The sequence below is a fragment of the Doryrhamphus excisus genome, linkage group LG1 (assembly GCF_037039965.1).
Source record: "Doryrhamphus excisus strain RoL-2023G ecotype Guam linkage group LG1, RoL_Dexc_Guam_v1.1, whole genome shotgun sequence".
Lineage (NCBI taxonomy): Eukaryota > Metazoa > Chordata > Actinopteri > Syngnathiformes > Syngnathidae > Doryrhamphus > Doryrhamphus excisus.
This window is the reverse complement of record NC_136357.1, coordinates 19,549,877-19,569,640: the sequence shown is the minus strand read 5'-3', so window position 1 is coordinate 19,569,640 and position 19,764 is coordinate 19,549,877. Positions and strand designations below refer to the sequence as shown.

Genomic DNA, 19,764 nt, shown 5'->3' with positions numbered 1-19,764 from the left:
TCAGTACATCTATAATATGGCTGTGATGATACAGGAAGGGGTCCCACATCTGGGTACAGAGAAGGTAATGGAAGAAACAAAGGCAAGAGCAGATCTATGGACAGATGGGTTGTTGAAAGTGATGGTGGTAAAGCAAGTGAAGATGGGAACATGAAAGTGATGGAGGCAAAGCAAGTGACAAGTAGACCTTTTAGTTGAACTAAGGGGAGTTATAAGAGGGCTGGAGCTCTCAGAAGATAGAAAGTAATGTTGTATGGGTGGCGTGTGATACGTTAAGAGTTGGTACAGTGGAGAAAGTAGGATAGAAAATCGTAACAAGAAAAGAAGATAAGGACATTTTGAGGCTGTAAAATGCCTGGTTGTAGGTATAGAGGACATGCTAAAGGGGGTGATCTTATCTCCCTAGGAAATGCAGGCAGTAGTTTGCTACAATTCAAAATTGCAGTTGTTTTAGAGTTGTAGTTGTTTTAGAGATTGAAGGTATGTTATCAAAGTTGGCATAATTAGATAGTGTTGTAAAAAGCACAAGAAATTTTTTTTTGGCTATCATAGTTTGGGTTTCTAGTGATGGGTGCACTGTCCCCTCTGCTCAGCTGCTCCGGACGAGGCACATGGACTTGGACAATTAGGTAAACAATAAATGATACACACAAGGACACACAGGTGTCATCCATAGATGGTAGATAAAGCTGAGGTAAGGTTGACGGAATGAATCAAAAATGTAAAAATGAAATAGCAAAAATATGCAGGATACAAAAATGGGTTGATACACTTCCATTAGCTCTTATAGCTGTTGGATGTGCCGTAAAGATCCAGATGAGGTTCACACCATTTGAACTCACTGGATGTCAGCAGTTTCCTGGACCTACTGCTGACACAGGACCCATGGATGTCATGGAGAAAATGATGTATGACACTTGTTGCATCACAAAGGTTGGTGAGTAAAAATTTTCAGTACAGGTTGTTGATACTGCAAAAGGGGGTCCTGAGAACGAGGGGTGTTCTCACCATGGGTGTACTTAAGGTTTGAAAAAAAGAGTGTGGACGCAGACCAGATGGATAGGCCCATACTGGGTGACAGTAAGAACGTCACATTTCTTCTGGTAGAAGGAAATAGAAGTTTGTGGTTCCAAACACTTTGGAGGAAACAACGTCTACTCTTGAAAATAGTATGCCTGTGGGATGTGGACCACAGTATAAGCTGTGGTCCAAAGGGGGAATTGTAGCCAAATTTAGTTTTTAAATAGTGGTCTTTGAGTTAGGGTAGATGAGTGTCAGGTCAAGCTGTGACCTGTACCAGTAAAGGGTCAGTTAACAGATGTCAGGGCACACTATCCTGTGTTGTGGTTCTTGTTGTCTTTGCAGAGGTCATTGGGGGAGAACCAAAAGGCCAGGAGGGTCTTAGGTATTTACGATCATTTACCCAGGAGGCAATAAAGATAACGGGGTGAAGAAGGAAGTATCTGGTCCGGGAACGGGATCCTGGTCCATTCCCCACACATCCCCCCAACTCCACCCTATCTGAGGAGATCTACAAAAAGCCCTGGGATGCAAGAATTGGGACTGACTTTCCTTCTTATCGTCGGGAGGTTGCAGGCAGACATTGGAAGAGAAACTCAGCCCAGGATCCTGTGTTTTTGTGAAATTATTCTGTCTGATCTTGTTATACAATACATAGTGTTAACTTGTACTAGTGTGTGACTTTTATTCCTTCTCATAAGTGGAGATTAACGAATACGCTTGGGTAGATGAAATTTACTTAAACAAGTGGTCTTGGAGGCCTCAATTAGGTTGCGGAAAATTTCTTCTACAACAGTTTAAAAAAAACACTATTATGGTACGAGGCACCACAGGGGCACATAGGCAATGATTTGTATGCCCCTCCCACTGAACCATAACACAAATATTTTTTGTCATTTTGTGTTATTGCACAAGAGAGGGTTAAAGTGGGGTCAGATTGGCAATTGACCAACTTGACATAGATTTCTCCTTTGTAGGGAAAATTGTAGTTCATATAACATGTTCCAGAAAAAATGGGCTTTTCACAATCGCAAACGAGGTTTAAAAGGTTTAAAAACCAGCTGTGAAAGAAACTGTACGTTGGGGGCAGGATTTGAACCTGCGCGGGGAAAGCCCAATGGATTTCTAGTCCATCACCTTAACTACTCGGCCACAACAACTTGCAAAGAATCTCACCGATTATACCGTTGTTTTTCAGTTGCAATGCATGGGAAACTGCCAATTCAGTCAGCAATGAAGCTGTGTCTGTGCCACGTATGTGGCTGTGTTCTTGGTCCAACCATCTTGGGTTGGAATGTCCCCATGCTGGTAACGGGTGGGGAATCCAGTCCGTTGATGAGGATAAGCGGTACAGAAAATGGATGGATTTCACTGGTTGAAGTCGTCAGCTACCACAAAAACGGTAATGGGCCACGAGCCTCTGTTTTGAATTCCCCTTTGGCCAATTGACACCACAACAACTGTCAGAATTGTAGTTCATTAGATTTGATTAGATCAGGGGTGTCAAACTCATTTCGCATCGTGGGCCACATACGGCCTAGGGAGATGTCAAGTGGGCCGGACCATTAAAATTATACCATACTCTGCTATAAATAACCAAAATATCATGTCTTTCCTTTGTTTTGGTGTAAAGAAGCACAAGAACATTAGGAAAATATTGAAATTTAATGAACTATCATTTTACAAAACATTTCATGAAACACCTCATATTTCCTTAGACAAATGTGCAATTTACTTTAATCATTCACAAATATGCATTGCAACTGATCCCACTGATTGTACAAAGGCACAAAACTTTAATTGGTACTGAAAAATATAGTAATGCACTTTAAGATTAAATGAGACTTTTAAAGAAAGGGATTTTTAAACCACTTACACATACACATATAAAATCTAAATGTAATCCCTGCGTACACCTTACAATCTAAGGAGAGTGATTTTAAATGTGTAATGAAGAAAGTGTTCGCCTGTCCTGTAAATCTGTAAACTTCATACATGAAACATACATACACATACAATATATACTGAAAATTTATGGAGTTGTATGAACAGTAGAATTCCATCACACAACTTTTGTTTTGAAGCTGCTGACTAACATTAAAGTGCACATTTTTTAAATCACCACAGTAAGGATTCATCTTCACAGAGCTGTATTCTTTCAATGCAAACAGTATCTAAGGCAGCATTTTAAAGGTGTTAGTCTAGTCTGGACTTGTATTTTTTCCTGAAACTTGGCATCTTTTGGCCTGTACATGTGCATCAACACCAGGTGTCATGTCCTGACTAGCTGTCACTTTCAGAATGTCGTGCTTGTTTGTGAGCCTTGAATGCATTTTTGTTTTATTGATATTCATCACTGAGAAAATTTGTTCACAAAGGTAGGTTGTCCCAAACATGCACAAAATTTTAGCAGCCAGGGCTGTTAATTTGGGGTACCCTGGTAGTAGATACTGATAAAATCTGTCCAGACCTACAGAGGCAAATTTGCCCTTCAAATCTGCATCACACTGCAAATCAAATTTCTAAATTTGACCGGCAGATCAGAAGCTTTAACTGTGAAAGGTGAGCGAAAAACTGAAAATTCTGTCTCAAGTTCACCAAATACCTGAAAACGTTTCTCAAACTCCCGCAGTAGTCCTGCAATTTTGTCTTTGTACCGTTTCATGTTCGCATCAGGTCTGGTCACACCCACATCTCTCAGACAGGGGAAATGAGCAGGGTTGCCATTTGCCAGTTGCATCTCCCACAAAATCAGCTTCAACTTAAATGCCTGTATGTTGTCAGAAAACTGTGTGACAACTTTTTTGCGGCCTTGCAACATTTTGTTCAGATTGTTCAAGTGTTCAGTAATATCAACCAAGAATGCAAGGTCCCGTAGCCATTCCTGAGATTGTAATTCCAACACCGGTTTTCCTTTTTTCTCCATGAACTGTCCGATTTCCTCTCGTAGATCAAAGAAATGCCTCAGCACAGCGCCTCGGCTTAACCATCTCACTTCAGTGTGGTATGGCAGGCTGTGGGTAATGTTGCTGTCGCTGAGAAGTTTGTCAAACTGACGATGGTTCAGACCTCTGGACCGGATGAAATTTACAGTGCGAACAACCACCTCCATGACGTGGTCCATTTTCAGCGACTTGCAACACAATGCCTCCTGGTGCAGAATACAGTGAAATGTCCAGAAACGATCTCCTCCATTAAGGGCTTGTACTTTGTCTTTGAACTTTGTCGTGACACCTGCTTTTCTTCCCGCCGTCTGTAGCCAGGCTTACAGCGCGGGACCAGTCCACTCCAACTCTGTCCAATGCAGCAACGACAGAGCCGAAAATGTCCTCGGCTGTTGTGGTGTCCATCATTGGCACCAACTCAAGAAACTCTTCAGTAACAGTCAATGTCTCATTAACTCCTCGAATATATATGGCCAGTTGGGCCACGTCTGTGATGTCAATGCTCTCGTCAATTGCCACGGAAAATGCAATAAATGACTTGACTCTCTGTTTCAATTGACTGTCTAAATCTGCCGATAGTTCCGAAATCCTCTCTGCTATAGTATTCCTCGTCAGGCTAATATTGGCAAAAGCTTGTCGCTTCTCGGGACATACAAGTTCAGCCGCCTTCATCATGCATCGTTTAACAAAGTCACCGTCGGAATACGGCTTCAATGCTAATGCTATTTCGCTAGCAATTAGGTAGCTGGCTTTTACCGCTGCTTCACTGACTTCTCGGCTCTTGGTGAAAGTTGACTGCTGTTTCCTCAGACCCGCAAGCAATTCGTTAATCTTATCTCTTCTCAGTTGTCCTTGCAAGACGTCATATTTTTGGCTGTGATGAGTCTCGTAGTGGCGTCGAATATTATATTCCTTCAATACTGAAACTTGTTGCAAACACACCAAGCACAAAGGTTTTCCGTGCAACTCTGTAAATAAATAGGACGTGGTCCATTTTTCTTCAATTCTATTCTTCAATTCTACACTCCTTATCTACTTTTCTCCGTTTGAATAACGGCATTTTGGCTAATGAGGGTGTAGCGGAGAGGTAGAGACCAAGGTATTAACAACGTCGTAACAAGCAGCAGATGGCGCATTGATACCGTCTGCTGTTTTCAGTCTGTCTCAATGATGCGGCTTGTCTTCTACTCTGATGGAAAGAGTGCGCCCCTTAGCGGATAATCAATGAATTGCAGCGAATTAAAAATATGAATTCCATGTCTTTTATGCATTTTTTCCACTTTCAAATTATCCTGCGGGCCTGATCGAACCTCCTTGGGGGCTGGTTCCGGCCCGCGGGCCGTATGTTTGACACCCCTGCTCTAGCGTGAGTATTTACATTTAGTCAAACACTCCCCCCTTTCTCTTCTTCCTTATCCGGCTACAATTTTACCCACAGCTCCTCCTGCAGGCCACAGCATTCACTGCACCCTGCTACTGCTTGCTCTACTTTTCAGCCTGTTCTTTCACCTACAAAAAAGATCCCATTCCACTGGTCATTCCGCCCGACTGGACTCTGCTATTACAAAAATAAACATGCAAATTTGATAAATCTCTGCCCACTCTCCCGCAGCCAAGATCAAATGATGAACTCTTATAATCTCAAATTATCCCTCTTAAATGTCCGCTCTCTCAACAACAAGGCTCTCATCCTAAATGAATACATGACTGAAAATAAACTGGACTTCCTCTGTTTGACTGAAACCTGGCACAAACCTTTGGACTATTTCTCCCTAAACCATGCGACACCTCCTGGATTTACATACCTCGAAAACGCCTGTCCTGACGGACGTGGCGGTGGTACAGCAGTCATATATAAAAAGGACATCAAAGTCACTCCAATCTCCCTCCAAAATGTTCACTCCTTCGAACTCACTGCCTTCAAACTGTCCGGTCCATCCCCCCTTGTCACTGCTGTCATCTATCGCCCCCCAAAATCAAATTCTTCTTTCCTATCAGATTTTACGGACCTCATCACCCAATTAAATGCCATCTCATCATCCATCCTTTTGCTCGGTGATTTCAACCTTCATATTGACAATTCCAACTCCAAACCCGCGACAGAATTCCTTGACCTTCTCAGCTGTTTCCCCATCACTCAACAAGTTAACTTCCCCACCCACACCAGAGGACACATCCTGGGTCTTGTCTGCTCTTGTCTGCTCTATTTGCACACATCTCTTAGTGTCTCAAAAATCAAACGTTAAATAACCTTCAGGAATCTCAAATCCATCAACCCTCATGCCCTTACCTCACTTCTAACCACAAAATTTGCTGTCTCACCTCCCCCGCTGTCCGAGGACCCCTCTGAACTTGTCCTGTCTTGATGAACTGGCCCCTAAAAAAACCAAATTGGTCTCCTTCTCCCACACTGCCCCCTGGTACACCCCTCAGCTCTATAATATGAAGACCCGTAAACGCCAGCTTGAGAGACTGTACAAGAAATCTGGCCTAACTGTTCATCTTCAAGCTTACACAGATTTTCTACAGCAATATAAAGGTGCCTTAAACACTGCCCGCTCACGATACTACTCCAATCTGATTACATCTGGTTCCAACAATCCTAAATCCCTTTTTTCAACAATCAACACACTGCTAAAGCCAAATGACAACTCCTCCTCATCCTTCACCACCACCAAATGCAACAACTTCTTAACCTACTTCCAGTCCAAAATTCCCCAAATATACAGCTCCCTGAACCCCCCCTCGGCTCACTCGCTTCCCCCGACCCTCTGCTATCTGGCTCCACCCAACGACTCTCCAAATTCACACCTATCTCACCCGTGCAACTCACTGAAATTCTAACCCGTTAAGACTCCAACATGCTCCCTGAATCCTATCCCTTCTTCATTCATTAAACCCTGCCTCCACATCATCTCCCCGCTGATCACAAGTATCATTAACTCCTCCCTTATCACTGGATCCGTCCCACAGTCTCTCAAGCTGGCGGGAATCACCCCCACCTACCTAGTAATGCCTTTTGGACTCACCAATGCTCCCGCCGTTTTTCAGTGCCTCATAAATGATGTCCTTTGTGATATGCTGGGTCGGTTTGTTTTTGTCTATCTGGATGACATTTTGATTTTTTCCGCCATATCCAGCAGGTGCGGCTGGTCTTACGTAGGCTCCTCGACAATAAGCTTTTCGTTAAAGCCAAGAAATGCACTTTTCATTCTTCGTCGGTTTCTCTTCTGGGGTTTGTGGTGGAGAAGGGGCAACTCCGAGCCGACCCTGCCAAGATCCAGGCTGTGGTCGATTGGCCCCCTCCTACATCTAGGAAGGACCTTCAAAGGTTTCTGGGCTTTGCTAACTTCAGAATTTCAGTCGGGTCGCAGAACCTTTGAACAGGCTCACATCCACTAAGATTCCTTTTGTGTGGTCCCCTGATGCTAATTCCGCCTTCGAAAGTCTCAAATTGTGCTTCACCTCTGCTCCTGTTCTTGTCCACCCTGACCCTCTCTCTCAATTCTTTGTTGAGGTGGACGCGTCCGACACCGGCGTGGGGGCTGTCCTCTCCCAGCGCTCCACCGCCGATCAGAAGCTGTACCCCTGTGCCTTCTTCTCTCGCCGTCTGACCCCAGCGGAACACAATTACGACATTGGCAACAGGGAATTACTGGCCGTCGTCTTGGCCCTACAGGAGTGGAGGCACTGGCTGGAGGGTTCGGCGGTCCCCTTCGTCGTTCTTTCGGACCACAAGAACTTGGCTTACCTCCGCTCTGCCCACAGACTTAACCCGCGGCAGGCACGCTGGGCCCTTTTCCTCACCCGATTTGACTTTACTCTGACCTTCCGCCCCGGTTCCCGGAATGGCAAGCCTGATGCCCTGTCAAGGATGTACTCTCCTCCCTCGCACACACCTCTTCAGGAGACCATCCTCCCACCGTCCCGCATCCTGGGGGGCCTTCAGTGGGACGTGGAGAAGCGAGTGATGGACGCCTTGAAAGACTCTTCTCCTCCGGGGGGCTGCCCGGCTGGACGCCTGTTTGTTGCCCCTGGCCTCCGCCCAGAGGTTCTTCGCTGGGCGCATGAGTCCAAGCTCGCGTGCCATCCCGGAGTTTCGCGCACCACTTTTCTCCTGTCGCAGAGGTTCTGGTGGCCTTCCCTGCGCTCGGACGTCACAGAGTTTGTCGCCCTCCCCAAGCTCCCCTCAGCCCTTGAGACCGCCCAGCTACTGGTCACCCACGTGTTCCGGCTCCACGGCATCCCCGTCGACGTCGTCTCCGACAGGGGACCACAATTTTCCTCCGCTGTTTGGAAGGCCTTTTGCAAAGCTTTGGGGGCTACCGCCAGCCTGTCCTCGGGCTACCATCCACAAACAAATGGCCAGTCCGAGAGAGCGAACCAGGACCTGGAGGCCGCCATCCGCTGCGTGTGCCACCAGCAGCCTGCCTCCTGGGCTTATCGACGGCCACCCCGCATTCTCGGTCAAGGCCATTTTAGACGTGAGAAGAAGGGGCAGGGGTTTCCAGTACCTGGTCGACTGGGAGGGGTACAGCCCCGATGACCGCTCGTGGGTCTCTCGTGTGCTCATCCTTGACCCTGACTTACTTTTGGACTTTTACCGTCGCTTCCCCGAGAAGCCAGGTAGGCCGCCAGGTGGCGCCCGTCGTTAAGGGGGGGGGGGTACTGTCATATCCTGGTGCCCTTGCTCTGTTCCCCAGTCTCCTCCCTGTTTTTTTTCTCTCCAGATTCTCTGTTCCTGGCTGGAGGTGGAGCTGCTGAACGCACCTGAGGCCAATTACTCCACTTGCACTTAAGCTGTCTGCTGACAGCTGGGGAACGCCGGATTATTGCACTGCAAACGCTACACTATGCATGCCGCTGCTCTGCCTCCTTGTACCTTTTGTTTTTGCGATCAGCAGCGCTCGCCTCTAGCCAACTCCCTTTGTGTTTTCCCATGGTGCTCCCTTCCGACACCATAGCGTTTCGTTGCTTCCTCTTGGGCCTAATAAAGCCATAAAAACTCACTCACCTGTCTCCAGTCTCCGTGTCCGGGACCCAGACCCTCCAGGAGCGTAACAAATAGTGACAAAACAGATATTATCGTCATCGGTCCCAAAAACACCACAGCGCCCAACCATAATTTCCATCTTCAATTTGACAGCGCCACCCTCACTCCATCCCCGCTCATCCGCAACCTTGGTATCCTCCTAGACCCCACCCTTTCATTTGAACCCCACATCAAACAGTTAACCCGGACTGCATTCTTCCATCTTAAGAACATAGCCCGTCTCCGTCCATCACTTACATTCTCTGCCGCTGAATCCCTAATCCATGCCTTCATCACCTCCAGAATGGACTACTGCAACAGCATTCTCTACGGTACACCGTCCAAAACCCTCAACAAACTACAATATATTCAGAACTCCGCTGCCCGCCTCCTCACCTCCACCCGCTCCCGAGAACACATTACCCCTGTCCTCCAAAACCTCCACTGGCTTCCCGTCCCCCAACGCATTCACTTCAAAATTCTTCTCATCACCTATAAAGCCCTCCACGATCTGACCCCCCCATATCTCACAGACCTCCTCCATCCACATAATCCCCCGCGTCCCCTTCACTCCTCAGACTCCAACCTCCTGGCACTCCCCTGTAAGACCAAGCTCCGAACCTGGGGAGACAGAGCCTTCTCCATCGCTGCCCCCACTCTCTGGAACTCTTTGCCCCACTCACTCCGTGCTTGCCCTGACCTTCCCACCTTCAAAAAACAACTAAAAAACCCACCTCTTTAAATCTGTTTTTAATGTCTAACCTTTTATATCTGACTGCTGTGCCCTGCCCCGCTTTTTTAACTGTGTATTAACCAATGAATGTTGTATTTTGGTGTGTCTTTCATTCTGTTTATTTGTTCTATTCAACTTCATTCTTTTGTAAAGTGTCTTTGAGTACCTTGAAAAGCGCTATACAAATAAAATGTATTATTATTATTATTATGCATTGTACGGCAGGGCGGATTTTGGCCTGCTGAAATTTGCATGCACCCCCTATTGTGTGCTTGGTAATGATATACACCACCTGTGAATCTGACATAAGCATCAAAAGGAGAAAAAAAATATTTAAGAATCTATTTTCAAGCATGGAGATTTGGTCGAATGTTCGATATTTCAGTATCGATCCTAACATCACAAGTGGCAAGTGCGTTTCTTAAGTTATTTTGGTAATTTCCAATAACTTCATAATGGACCCTACTTTGTACGGAGATATTTTGTTGTACAAGACCCATACGCGGTATCCGGATGGATTGACAAGGCAGCAAAAATCTGAACTAGTATCAGGCTGAAGGTGGGTAGGCTAATTATGGCCAACTGGCTAACGTGAACCTGTGTAGGTGCTTGTGATATAATTTGTGCATTCCATAGTTTGTCAAAATAACGTGAAAATAAAATGCTATGCTTTCAGTCAATCAATACATGGTTTAAAAATAAAATGACATTTAAGATGTCCATATTGGAGTGACTAAATCATGGTTTGGATGATGACACTTTATTTATTATTTATCTATTCAGGGCAAAAGATGAATTATTTTACACATTTCAGATGAAACTTTGCCATCTTACAGTGTTACAACTAAGTTATTACAAATGTTCTATGTGTGCAACACTTCCCGGCAGATTACAAACTCCAATAAAGTCCTGCAGGAGACCAGCCACTGCGTATTTCTGGCAATTGCTGCAATGTCTATTAATCTATATAGCTTTAAAAAAGTTATCAGGCTACTTGATGCCATTGATGGGTATCGTATCAGTCAGCAGATGTTATCATAGTGTTTGTGTTTTAATTCAACTCAAGGTGTGGCATGCTTTAAAATAATTAATGTTATCATTTATCCTGCAGGTGGTGCACTGTATTACACCAAGGGCAAAACACAAACAAAAGTGGTTTGTGGTGCAGAAGATGCAAACACCATTTTTGTGGAGTTTCATGCCAGCCCAACAGGAGCTCACACAGGCCAGAAAAAAAGACGGGATGCCATTGGCATGCGTTTTTTCTGGCCTGGAATGACAAAGATATTGACAAATGGGTAAGAACACACATGTTTATAATTGTATTTTCTAGTGTTTGGCCAAAGAACCATATTCAAAGAAGCAAATAAGTACTGAGGACTGTACTGAGTACTGAGGACTCTGATTTGCCAGCTTCTGATTCGTCAATTTGATGTAAATTTAAGTGACCCAATGAGCAATGTTTGGGGAGGGCACTCAGAAGGTGCTGTATGTGTGTCTTTTGCACACTGGCTGTACAAAAAATGTTACTGTTTGGGGAGGGCACTCAGAAGGTGCTGTATGTGTGTCTTTTGCACACTGGCTGTACAAAAAATATTACTGGCCAAGTTAGTTACTGCTGGCTCATATTGAGGTCATGACCCTTTTCTTGCTTTTTAACAAAGAAAGATTTCACACACTCACAAACACAAACTCTGTTTTTAGGAGTCTTTGGGGTCTGTATATAAATCCAGTCCTGATTTGAGAAGTCCAGATATAATAGTTTTTGAAGTGGAGCAGGTCTAAAATAAACTAGATGGAAAGAAAATGTGTAAATGTGACTTTATTCACAAATACAATAGTCACCTTCAGGAAAGGGCAATGTCTTACATGAAATGTTTTCACATAAAAAAGTGTCACCAAATACAGACCGAAAACACTAAGATTCATCATTATGTGACCTTCAATTCTATCTTATGTATATTTAAGTACTGTATCGGAAGCCAACTTCAGCATCGTAACATACTGTTGGAAAAATATTTATTCTCATATATATATTTCTCTGAATCTAAATTGCGTAGTTTACATCCGTCTTGTGTTCATTACACAGGTGTCAGAATGTATTGTCTGCTTTTCCCTTCAGGGGTCACCACAGCAAATCACCCGCCTCCATCCGACCTTGTCTTCTGCATCTGTCTCTCTCACACCAACTACCCTCATGTCCTCCTTCACTACGTCCATAAACCTCCTCTTAGGTCTTCCTCTACGCCTCCTACCTGGCAGCTCTAAACGCAGCATCCTTCTACCAATACATTTACTATCTCTCCTCTGGACATGTCCCAACCATCTCAGTCTGGCCGATAACTGACTTTATCTCCAAGGCCTCTAACATGTAATGTCCCTCTGATCTTATCCATCCTGGTCACTCCCAATGAGAACCTCACCATCCTCATCTCTGCTACCTCCAATTCTGGTTCCTGTCTCCAGACCAAACAGCATGGCTGGTCTGACCACGGTTTTGGATACCTTTCCTTTCCTTTTAGCTGAAACTCTTCTATCACACATTATTACATCTTATTGGAATTTATTACTATGTGTTTAAAATAAGGTTTCTTAATATGTTATGCAATTGTCTGAAATTGTATATGTGTTACTAGGTCAATAAGAATGTTTGCAATATTTTGGGGATCAAAAGGAGTTTGTGTGCCCCCTACTATCCTCAAACGAATGGTTTGGTGGAGCGCATGAACGCAACCATCCAGAGATAAGTAATGTCACCTTGTCATCCAAGTTGTCCCTCAAAAATTATATTGTTGAATAGATTTGCAATCTATTTTTTCTCTTTTAGGGCTCTTGGTAAACTGGTAGGGGGAAAACCAGAAATCTGGGACGAATATTTGGATGCTGTCATGTTTGGGTTGCGTACCAAAAAACAGATGACAACCAAATTCTCCCCCTTTTTTTGATGTTTGGCCGTGAAGCCCGGTACCCAACAGAAGTTCCAGAGGACTTTCTGGTTTGTGAAATGCAGTATTAAGTTTAGTTACATTATGAAGAATTAAAGTTGTTATTATGAAATTGAAGAAGTAATATATTTTAATGTATTTGTAGAATGAAAGTGTTGCATGAGCTTTGTCTATTTTACAGATGGACAGTAATGTGGAGGATTACATTGGAGCGGAGACTGTTTGCGAGGACATTAGGCGGCTTGATGTGATCAGGGACACAGTCCTCAAAAACGTGTCCCGATCTCAGCAGAGAATGGTGCAACAGAGTAGTTCAAAACGGAAGCAAGTCAGCTTCGCAGAGGGTGACAGAGTGTTGAGACAGAATGTGAGGAGCCAACAGCGTAAGGGTGGTTGGCTGGAGTCTAATTTTCTTGGGCCCTTCACCATCACAGCAATCAACGGGAAAAGTGCTGATCTACTTGGCGACAATGGAGTGGACTACAAGAAAATCAGCATAGACCACCTGAAGCATTTCAGGCAGGAGACTCCACGGATTCCACATAAAATTGGAGCACTGGAGTGCCAATCCGCTGCCACTGCTGTCAATGTGCCAGACGTGTCTGTCCCCACTGCCACTGTCCTCACAAGACCTGCAGTCATTGTCGTCCTCAAAAAGAGACCTTCGGTGATTGTCGCAGTAGCTTCAGCCCTCGCCACCACAGCCGCTGTCCAAGCTGCCTCTGTCCCCGCCACCACACATGTAGCACCTGTCCTGGCTGCTCCTGTCCCTTCTACCACTGTCCTTGCCACGAAACCTGCAGCCACTGTGCTGACTGCTTCTGTCCCTGCGGCCAATGTCCTCGCCGCAACACCTATAGCTATTGCCCCAGCTGCCTCTGTCCTCGCTGCCACAGGACCAACTACCCCAGTCCACCCAGTTGCTGTCCCAGGTGCAGCAGGACCGGAATATCAAGACTCTGCAGCTGAAGGACATGTCCTGTCTAGAAATTGTGGCACATACAGTGACACAGAAGTACAGAAATGTATGTTTATTATGTTTATTTTTGCCTTTACACAATAAATCTGGTATGCATGGATGTTTAAATGTTTCGAAGTCAGTGTCAGTCTTGTAACTGTGATTAACGTATACGTTTCACTTTTGTAGATCTAGAAGCAGTGTGGACTGGGAACCACTCTAGTGACCATGTGCTGCTCTCAAAAATAGAAAACTATAAACTATTTTGTTGGGACATTGCTCGGATCGCTCCTGGCAAAGAGCTTGAGAGTGAGGTAATAATTGACGAATGACCGACTTTAGATTAAGTATATCTTGGATTGAGAGTACTGATCAAATGTGTGCGTGTATTTGTTTTTTAATTAGTTGTTCTTACTAGGCACCTCTGAGCCATATTTTAATCCATGAATACATAAATGAGTGTTTAAATATGTTTCTGTGTTGTGTGGAAACAAAATGTTATCTTTTTGTTGTCTTTAAGGTGATAAATGCATATCTAACATTGCTTGTCCGGCGATACACCAATGCCAACAGCGGTGATCAAGCTGCTGTCATTGACAGCTATGAAATGACACGTATTTGGACTCACAATACCTCCAAGCTCAAAGTTAGTAGAGAACAGATTTTTCTAATTAAGTAATGATTACACACTTGCTTTATATAGTCACATTTTACTTTATAATCCTTCAAGTTGTTTGTTTGGATCAGGGGTCGGCAACCTGCGGCTCCGGAGCCGCATGCGGCTCTTTCATCCTTAAACTGCAGCTCCGAGTGGCTTGGGAAAATAAATTACTTTAAAAAAGTATTTATGTGTATTTTATTTGTGTTAGTTATTTTTTTAGTGTTTTAGTTCTAAATTGGAAGATCTTGATGCGATCTTGAAATATTAAATATTGAAATATTAATAAATAAGTATATTTAATAGTTTTTTGTCGCTCAAAAAACACGTCAGACTCGCGAAAGCCGGTATTCCCGCCCGAACGTCATACCAATTTTCAACCCCAACAAGGACAGATATGGAGAAATCTAAGAAAAGAAAGATATCAGAGGAAAATAGATCGTTCATTGATGCTTGGGCAGATTCATTTGCTTTCACCTCTAACGAGAGTGGCCTACCAGTATGCCTAATTTGTGGTGAAAAACTGGCCAACAATAAACGGTCAAATGTCGCAAGACATTTCAATAATACACACGCAGCCTTTGCTGAAAAATATCCCGAGGGAGAAGAGAGAAAAAAGGCTGTTAAGGAACTGGCACGGAAGGCTGATCTGACGAAAAATCAATTCAAGAGGTGGGTAAAGTCTTCAAATTCATCTACGCATGCAAGTTTTGTGGCCGCTATGGAAATAGTCAGGCATGGGAAACCGTTCACAGATGGAGAATATATGAAAGAATCATTCCTTAAGATTTCAGAACACCTATTCGCGGACTTTAAAAACAAGTCTGAAATTGTGCAGAAAATCAGAGAGATGCCTCTCTCTGCGAAGACCGTCAAAGACAGAACCATAAAAATGGCAGAAAATATCACAAAACAACAAATTAAAGACATCAATTCAGCTGCAGCGTACTCAATCGCCTGTGATGTGTCAAAAGACATAAATGATATTGAACAAATAGCGCTGTTCTGCCGATATGTGAACTCCACTGGACCGCAGGAAGAAATGGTTGAGCTGATACCACTAAGATGCCAGACACGAGGGGAGGATGTCTGTGAGGCTGTTTTTGAGTGTTTACGAGCCAAAGAAATAAAAACAACCCACCTAGTGTCAGTAGCTACCGATGGGGCACCAAGCATGACTGGAGCGCACAGGGGCTTTGTGGCGCTGCTGCAGAAATCACTGGATAGAAAGCTTCTGACTTTTCACTGCATCCTGCACCAAGAGGCATTGTGCGCGCAAACATTCCCTCCAGAATGCACAGAGGTCATGAATGTTGTCATTCAAATTGTCAATAAAATATTGGCAAATGGTTTAAATCACCGCCAATTCCGTGCATTATTGGATGAGGTGGAGAGCACGTACTCTGATCTGCTGCTGCACAACAGAGTCCGGTGGCTGTCCAGAGGAGAGGTGCTGAAACGCTTTGCTGCATGTCTGGAAGAGCTGAAAACTTTCCTGAGAAGCAAAGGACTCTCCTTCCCTGAGCTGGAACAGCCAGAGTGGCTGGAAAAGCTGCACTTCATGGTGGACATGACAGCACACCTGAACACGCTGAACACGACTCTTCAGGGGAGAGGAGCCACAGCGCTGAACATGCTGGAGGAGGTGTTGGCGTTTGAGCGCAAACTGACAGTTTTATCCAGAGATTTGCAGAGAGGCACACTGTCTCACTTCCCCTCTTTAAGGGAGTTCAAACAAGATCACAAGCTGATCAATTCAGAGTATTTGCAGTCTGCAATCACCACAATGCAAGCGTCATTTGAAAAACGATTCTGTGAGTTCAGAGAGGAAAAAACAACACTGTCCTTCCCCGTCACTCCCCTAAACATCGATCCATCCCTGCTAAATGTGACTGCATTTCCAGGTGTGAGTCAACCTGATCTGGAGCTGGAGTTGGCTGACATAGCTGACAAAGACATGTGGGTATCCAAATTCAAACGCTTGACAGGCGATCTTGAAGATGTTGCCCGTCAGAAGGCCACTCTTGCTCAGAATCACAAATGGAGTGATATTAAGAACCTTCCAAGACCGGACAAACTTATGTTTGAAACCTGGAATGCCATCCCCGACACCTACATGAACATGAAGAAATATGCCTTTGGAGTCCTGTCGATCTTCGGATCCACATATGCATGTGAGCAGCTATTCTCCACCATGAACTACATTAAAAACAAACACCGTACACGCCTCGCAGATGACAGCTTACAGTACTGCGTAAAAATGAAAGTGACTTCGTACAGCCCGGATTTGCAGACGCTGAGCGCAGAGGTTCAGGAGCAGAAGTCCCATTAACAAGGTAAAATAAATATTTATGCAGATATTTTACAAATATTTATTTTTCATTGTTTAGTGACACAGTGCTTTTTTTCCCAATTTATTTTTTTTAATTCAGGTCAATGCCGCTACATGCCAATGTGGCAGTGGCTCAGGCTTTCTGGCTCAGAGAGGCTGTAAAAGCTTGGAGTGATCGTCATCTTGATTTCCAACTTTTATTTAATCATTTAAGTGATTTGATCAAGTTCATTGATTTATTGAACAATTAGATTTTTTCTTTCTTTCTTTCTGCTGAACAGTAAAAAAAAAGTTTTTCAAGTTTGCTGTAACATTGGTGTAGGAATCTACAATCTGGACTCTGTTCGAATGAGCAATGTTTAATATAACTTTTTTTTAAGGAACCAGCAAAAAGTGCAAACTACAAAAAGTGCAAAAAAAGCAAAAGAATGTGAAGTGACTGAATGTCTGTACAAATATTATGCAGTTATTAAAAGATAAACAGATGGTGTTTGAATTTAAAATATGCTCGAAATCCAAGAAGCTTATGAGGACATTGTAGCACGTTTTTGCTTTTGTTTGCTACATGGATTATTTAAGTTCAGCCTTTTAATTTATTTGAAAGAGACATTTAGACATTGTTATTATTTTTCAAGAACTCAAAATGTGAATGTTCAAGAATGTTCAGAATGTTCAAAATGTGTTCATTAAAAAATAATTTTAATTTTCTCTGTAGCACTTTGTGGATTTCTTAAGCAACACTTTATAGCCCATCTTCAAAAGGGTAGTCAAAGCACTAATAAGTTTTAGTTTATTTTTTACTTTCTAATAAATGTGTTTTTTCCCCATTTTAGATGTCAAAATGTATTTGCGGCTCTCAGTGTTTTTTTTAGGTGGAAACTGGGTTCAAATGGCTCTTTTGGTGTGAAAGGTTGCCGACCCCTGGTTTGGATTGATATTCAGATGGATCCGATGCAGTCCAATATTATTGTGGGGATTTTTAACCAACATCATCACTGGATGTTAACGGTAAAGCTTTGATTGTCACTTTGAATACCTATAAAATAGTCCTTATTGGGACTGATATGAAGTTTATGATTACAGTTTATGAAACATTTTAAACAAATATTAATCTGTTCATTCATTGTCTCAATTGGTGGTAGTTGTAGTGGAAAAGTTGTAAAGTTGTTACCTTCCAAAAGGTCATTTATCCTCATGAAAAGAGGACCTTGTTTGTGGATCCATTTGGGGAAACCCAAGATAAAATAAAAAGATGCCTGGAAACAACAAGGTAAGAAGAACTTAAAGAAAGCAGTTAAAAACATAAATCTGGTATAGACAAAGATGTATCATTTCTTCAAAGGGCATTCATGCGGAAGAGGGACTGTAAGGTGTCAAGGTGGACATGTGGTACCCTTCCTCATGGACTTCAAGGTGATGGCACATCATGTGGTGTGTTAGCCTTGAAAGTGAGTACAGTTGCAGTTTCATATAGCCAGACTTTTAATGTTGACTTAATCAGTCTGTCTTATGCACACATACAGTGCATCCGTAAAGTATTCACAGCGCTTCACTTTTTCTACATTTTGTCATGTTACAGCCTCATTCCAAACTGTATTAAATTAATCTCTTACCTCAAAATTCTACACAAAATACTCCATTATGACAATGTGAAAAAAGTTTTTTTTTACATGTTTTGAATTTATTAAAAATAGAAAACAAAAAAATCACATTTACATAAGTATTCACAGCCTTTGCCATGAAACTCAAAATTGAGCTCAGGTGCATCTTTTTTCCACTGATCATCCTTGAGATCTTTCTACAGCTTAATTGGAGTCCACCTGCAGTAAATTCAGTTGATTGGACATGATTTGGAAATATAATAACTGTCTATATAAGGTCCCACAGTTGACTGTGCATGTCAGAACACAAACACCAAGCATGAAGTCAAAAGAACTGTCTGTAGACCTGTGAGACAGGATTGCCTTGAGGCACAAATCTGGGGAAGGATACAGAAAAATTTCTGCTGCTTTGAAGGTCCCAATGAGCACAGTGGCCTCCATTATTCGTAAATGGAAGATGTTTGGAACCACCAGGACTCTTCCTAGAGTTGGCCGGCCTTCTAAACTGAGCGATCGGGGAAGAAGGGCCTTAGTCAGGGAGGTGACCAAGGCCCCGATGGTCACTCTGTCAGAGCTCCAGCGTTCCTCTGTGGAGAGAGGAGAGCCTTCCAGAAGGACAACCATCTCTGCAGCAATCCACCAATCAGGCCTGTGTTTGTGCTGTTCAAAAGCACATTACAGCTTCCATGGTCCAACACATTTGATCAGAAGTTAGGTTGATCAAGTCACAGATTTCAGTTTGTTTCTGCACAGGTCTGGTGAAGCACAGAAGCTCTGCTTGTAAATATTAGCTTTTGCAAAAGCGCCAGCCAGGATTATAGATTAAGAGATGACGGAATGCTTTTATGTTAAAAGGAATCGAGTCAAACCCCATCAACTGGTATGCAGGGGCCCTTAAGAGAAGACACTGTATACTGTTGTGATCTTTTGACAGACATGTCTAGTAAACAGGAAATCCTGGGTTCAAATCCCAGCAGTGCCTTCTCTGTGTTTCAGCAGCTCCTATGCTGTTATTTAAAAGAAATGTTGTTCTTGTTCTGTTGAATAAATACCCATCATTTCTGATGTCATATGTAGTATACATGTCACATGTACTACAATGCTCCCTACAAAGACAATACCCTTGTGTATTTGGGCATTTGCAGGTTTAAGAAAACAGACCACATTAGCCAAATATCTTCTGGACAAAAGAGTGGTCAGACAAGACAAAGTTTGAGCCAGTCACCTGAACATTAGACTTTTGATCTCAGTGTCCGGGATTCAAGTCCCTGTTCAGGTGACCAGTGATAGGGTCTGAGGTCCACTTGCAAACGCCTCTTTTTTGCCCACAAAATACAAGGGCAACAGGACAATCCCTTGGTACTTCATGGAAACGATGTGAGGTGCCTGGCTTTTAACTAGAAGTGGAAAGACTTGTGTAGCCCCTCACACAAACCATGTGTCTTCCTCCCATGCACATGTTGCCAGCTGATCCTTGATATCAGCAAAATTTTGGTTCTAGGACAATGGGGTCACCTGCCCCCATTGGTCTTTTCCAAGC

The 19,764-nt window shown here is 43.5% G+C and overlaps 1 protein-coding gene and 1 non-coding gene across 2 annotated transcripts; both read right to left on the bottom strand.

Annotated features, from left to right (window-relative positions):
* Window positions 1–2,098: 2,098 nt before the first annotated feature.
* On the bottom strand, window positions 2,099–2,180 carry trnas-aga (transfer RNA serine (anticodon AGA)). Its single transcript has one exon. It is a non-coding gene; the product is annotated as a tRNA-Ser (tRNA).
* A 1,331-nt stretch (window positions 2,181–3,511) lies between these two features.
* On the bottom strand, window positions 3,512–4,769 carry LOC144899863 (general transcription factor II-I repeat domain-containing protein 2-like). The gene is given in 2 exon segments (XM_078793776.1): window positions 3,512–4,268; window positions 4,270–4,769. Coding segments are annotated over 2 exon segments (1,128 nt in total). The 5' UTR covers window positions 4,641–4,769.
* Between the last annotated feature and the right edge of the window lie 14,995 nt (window positions 4,770–19,764).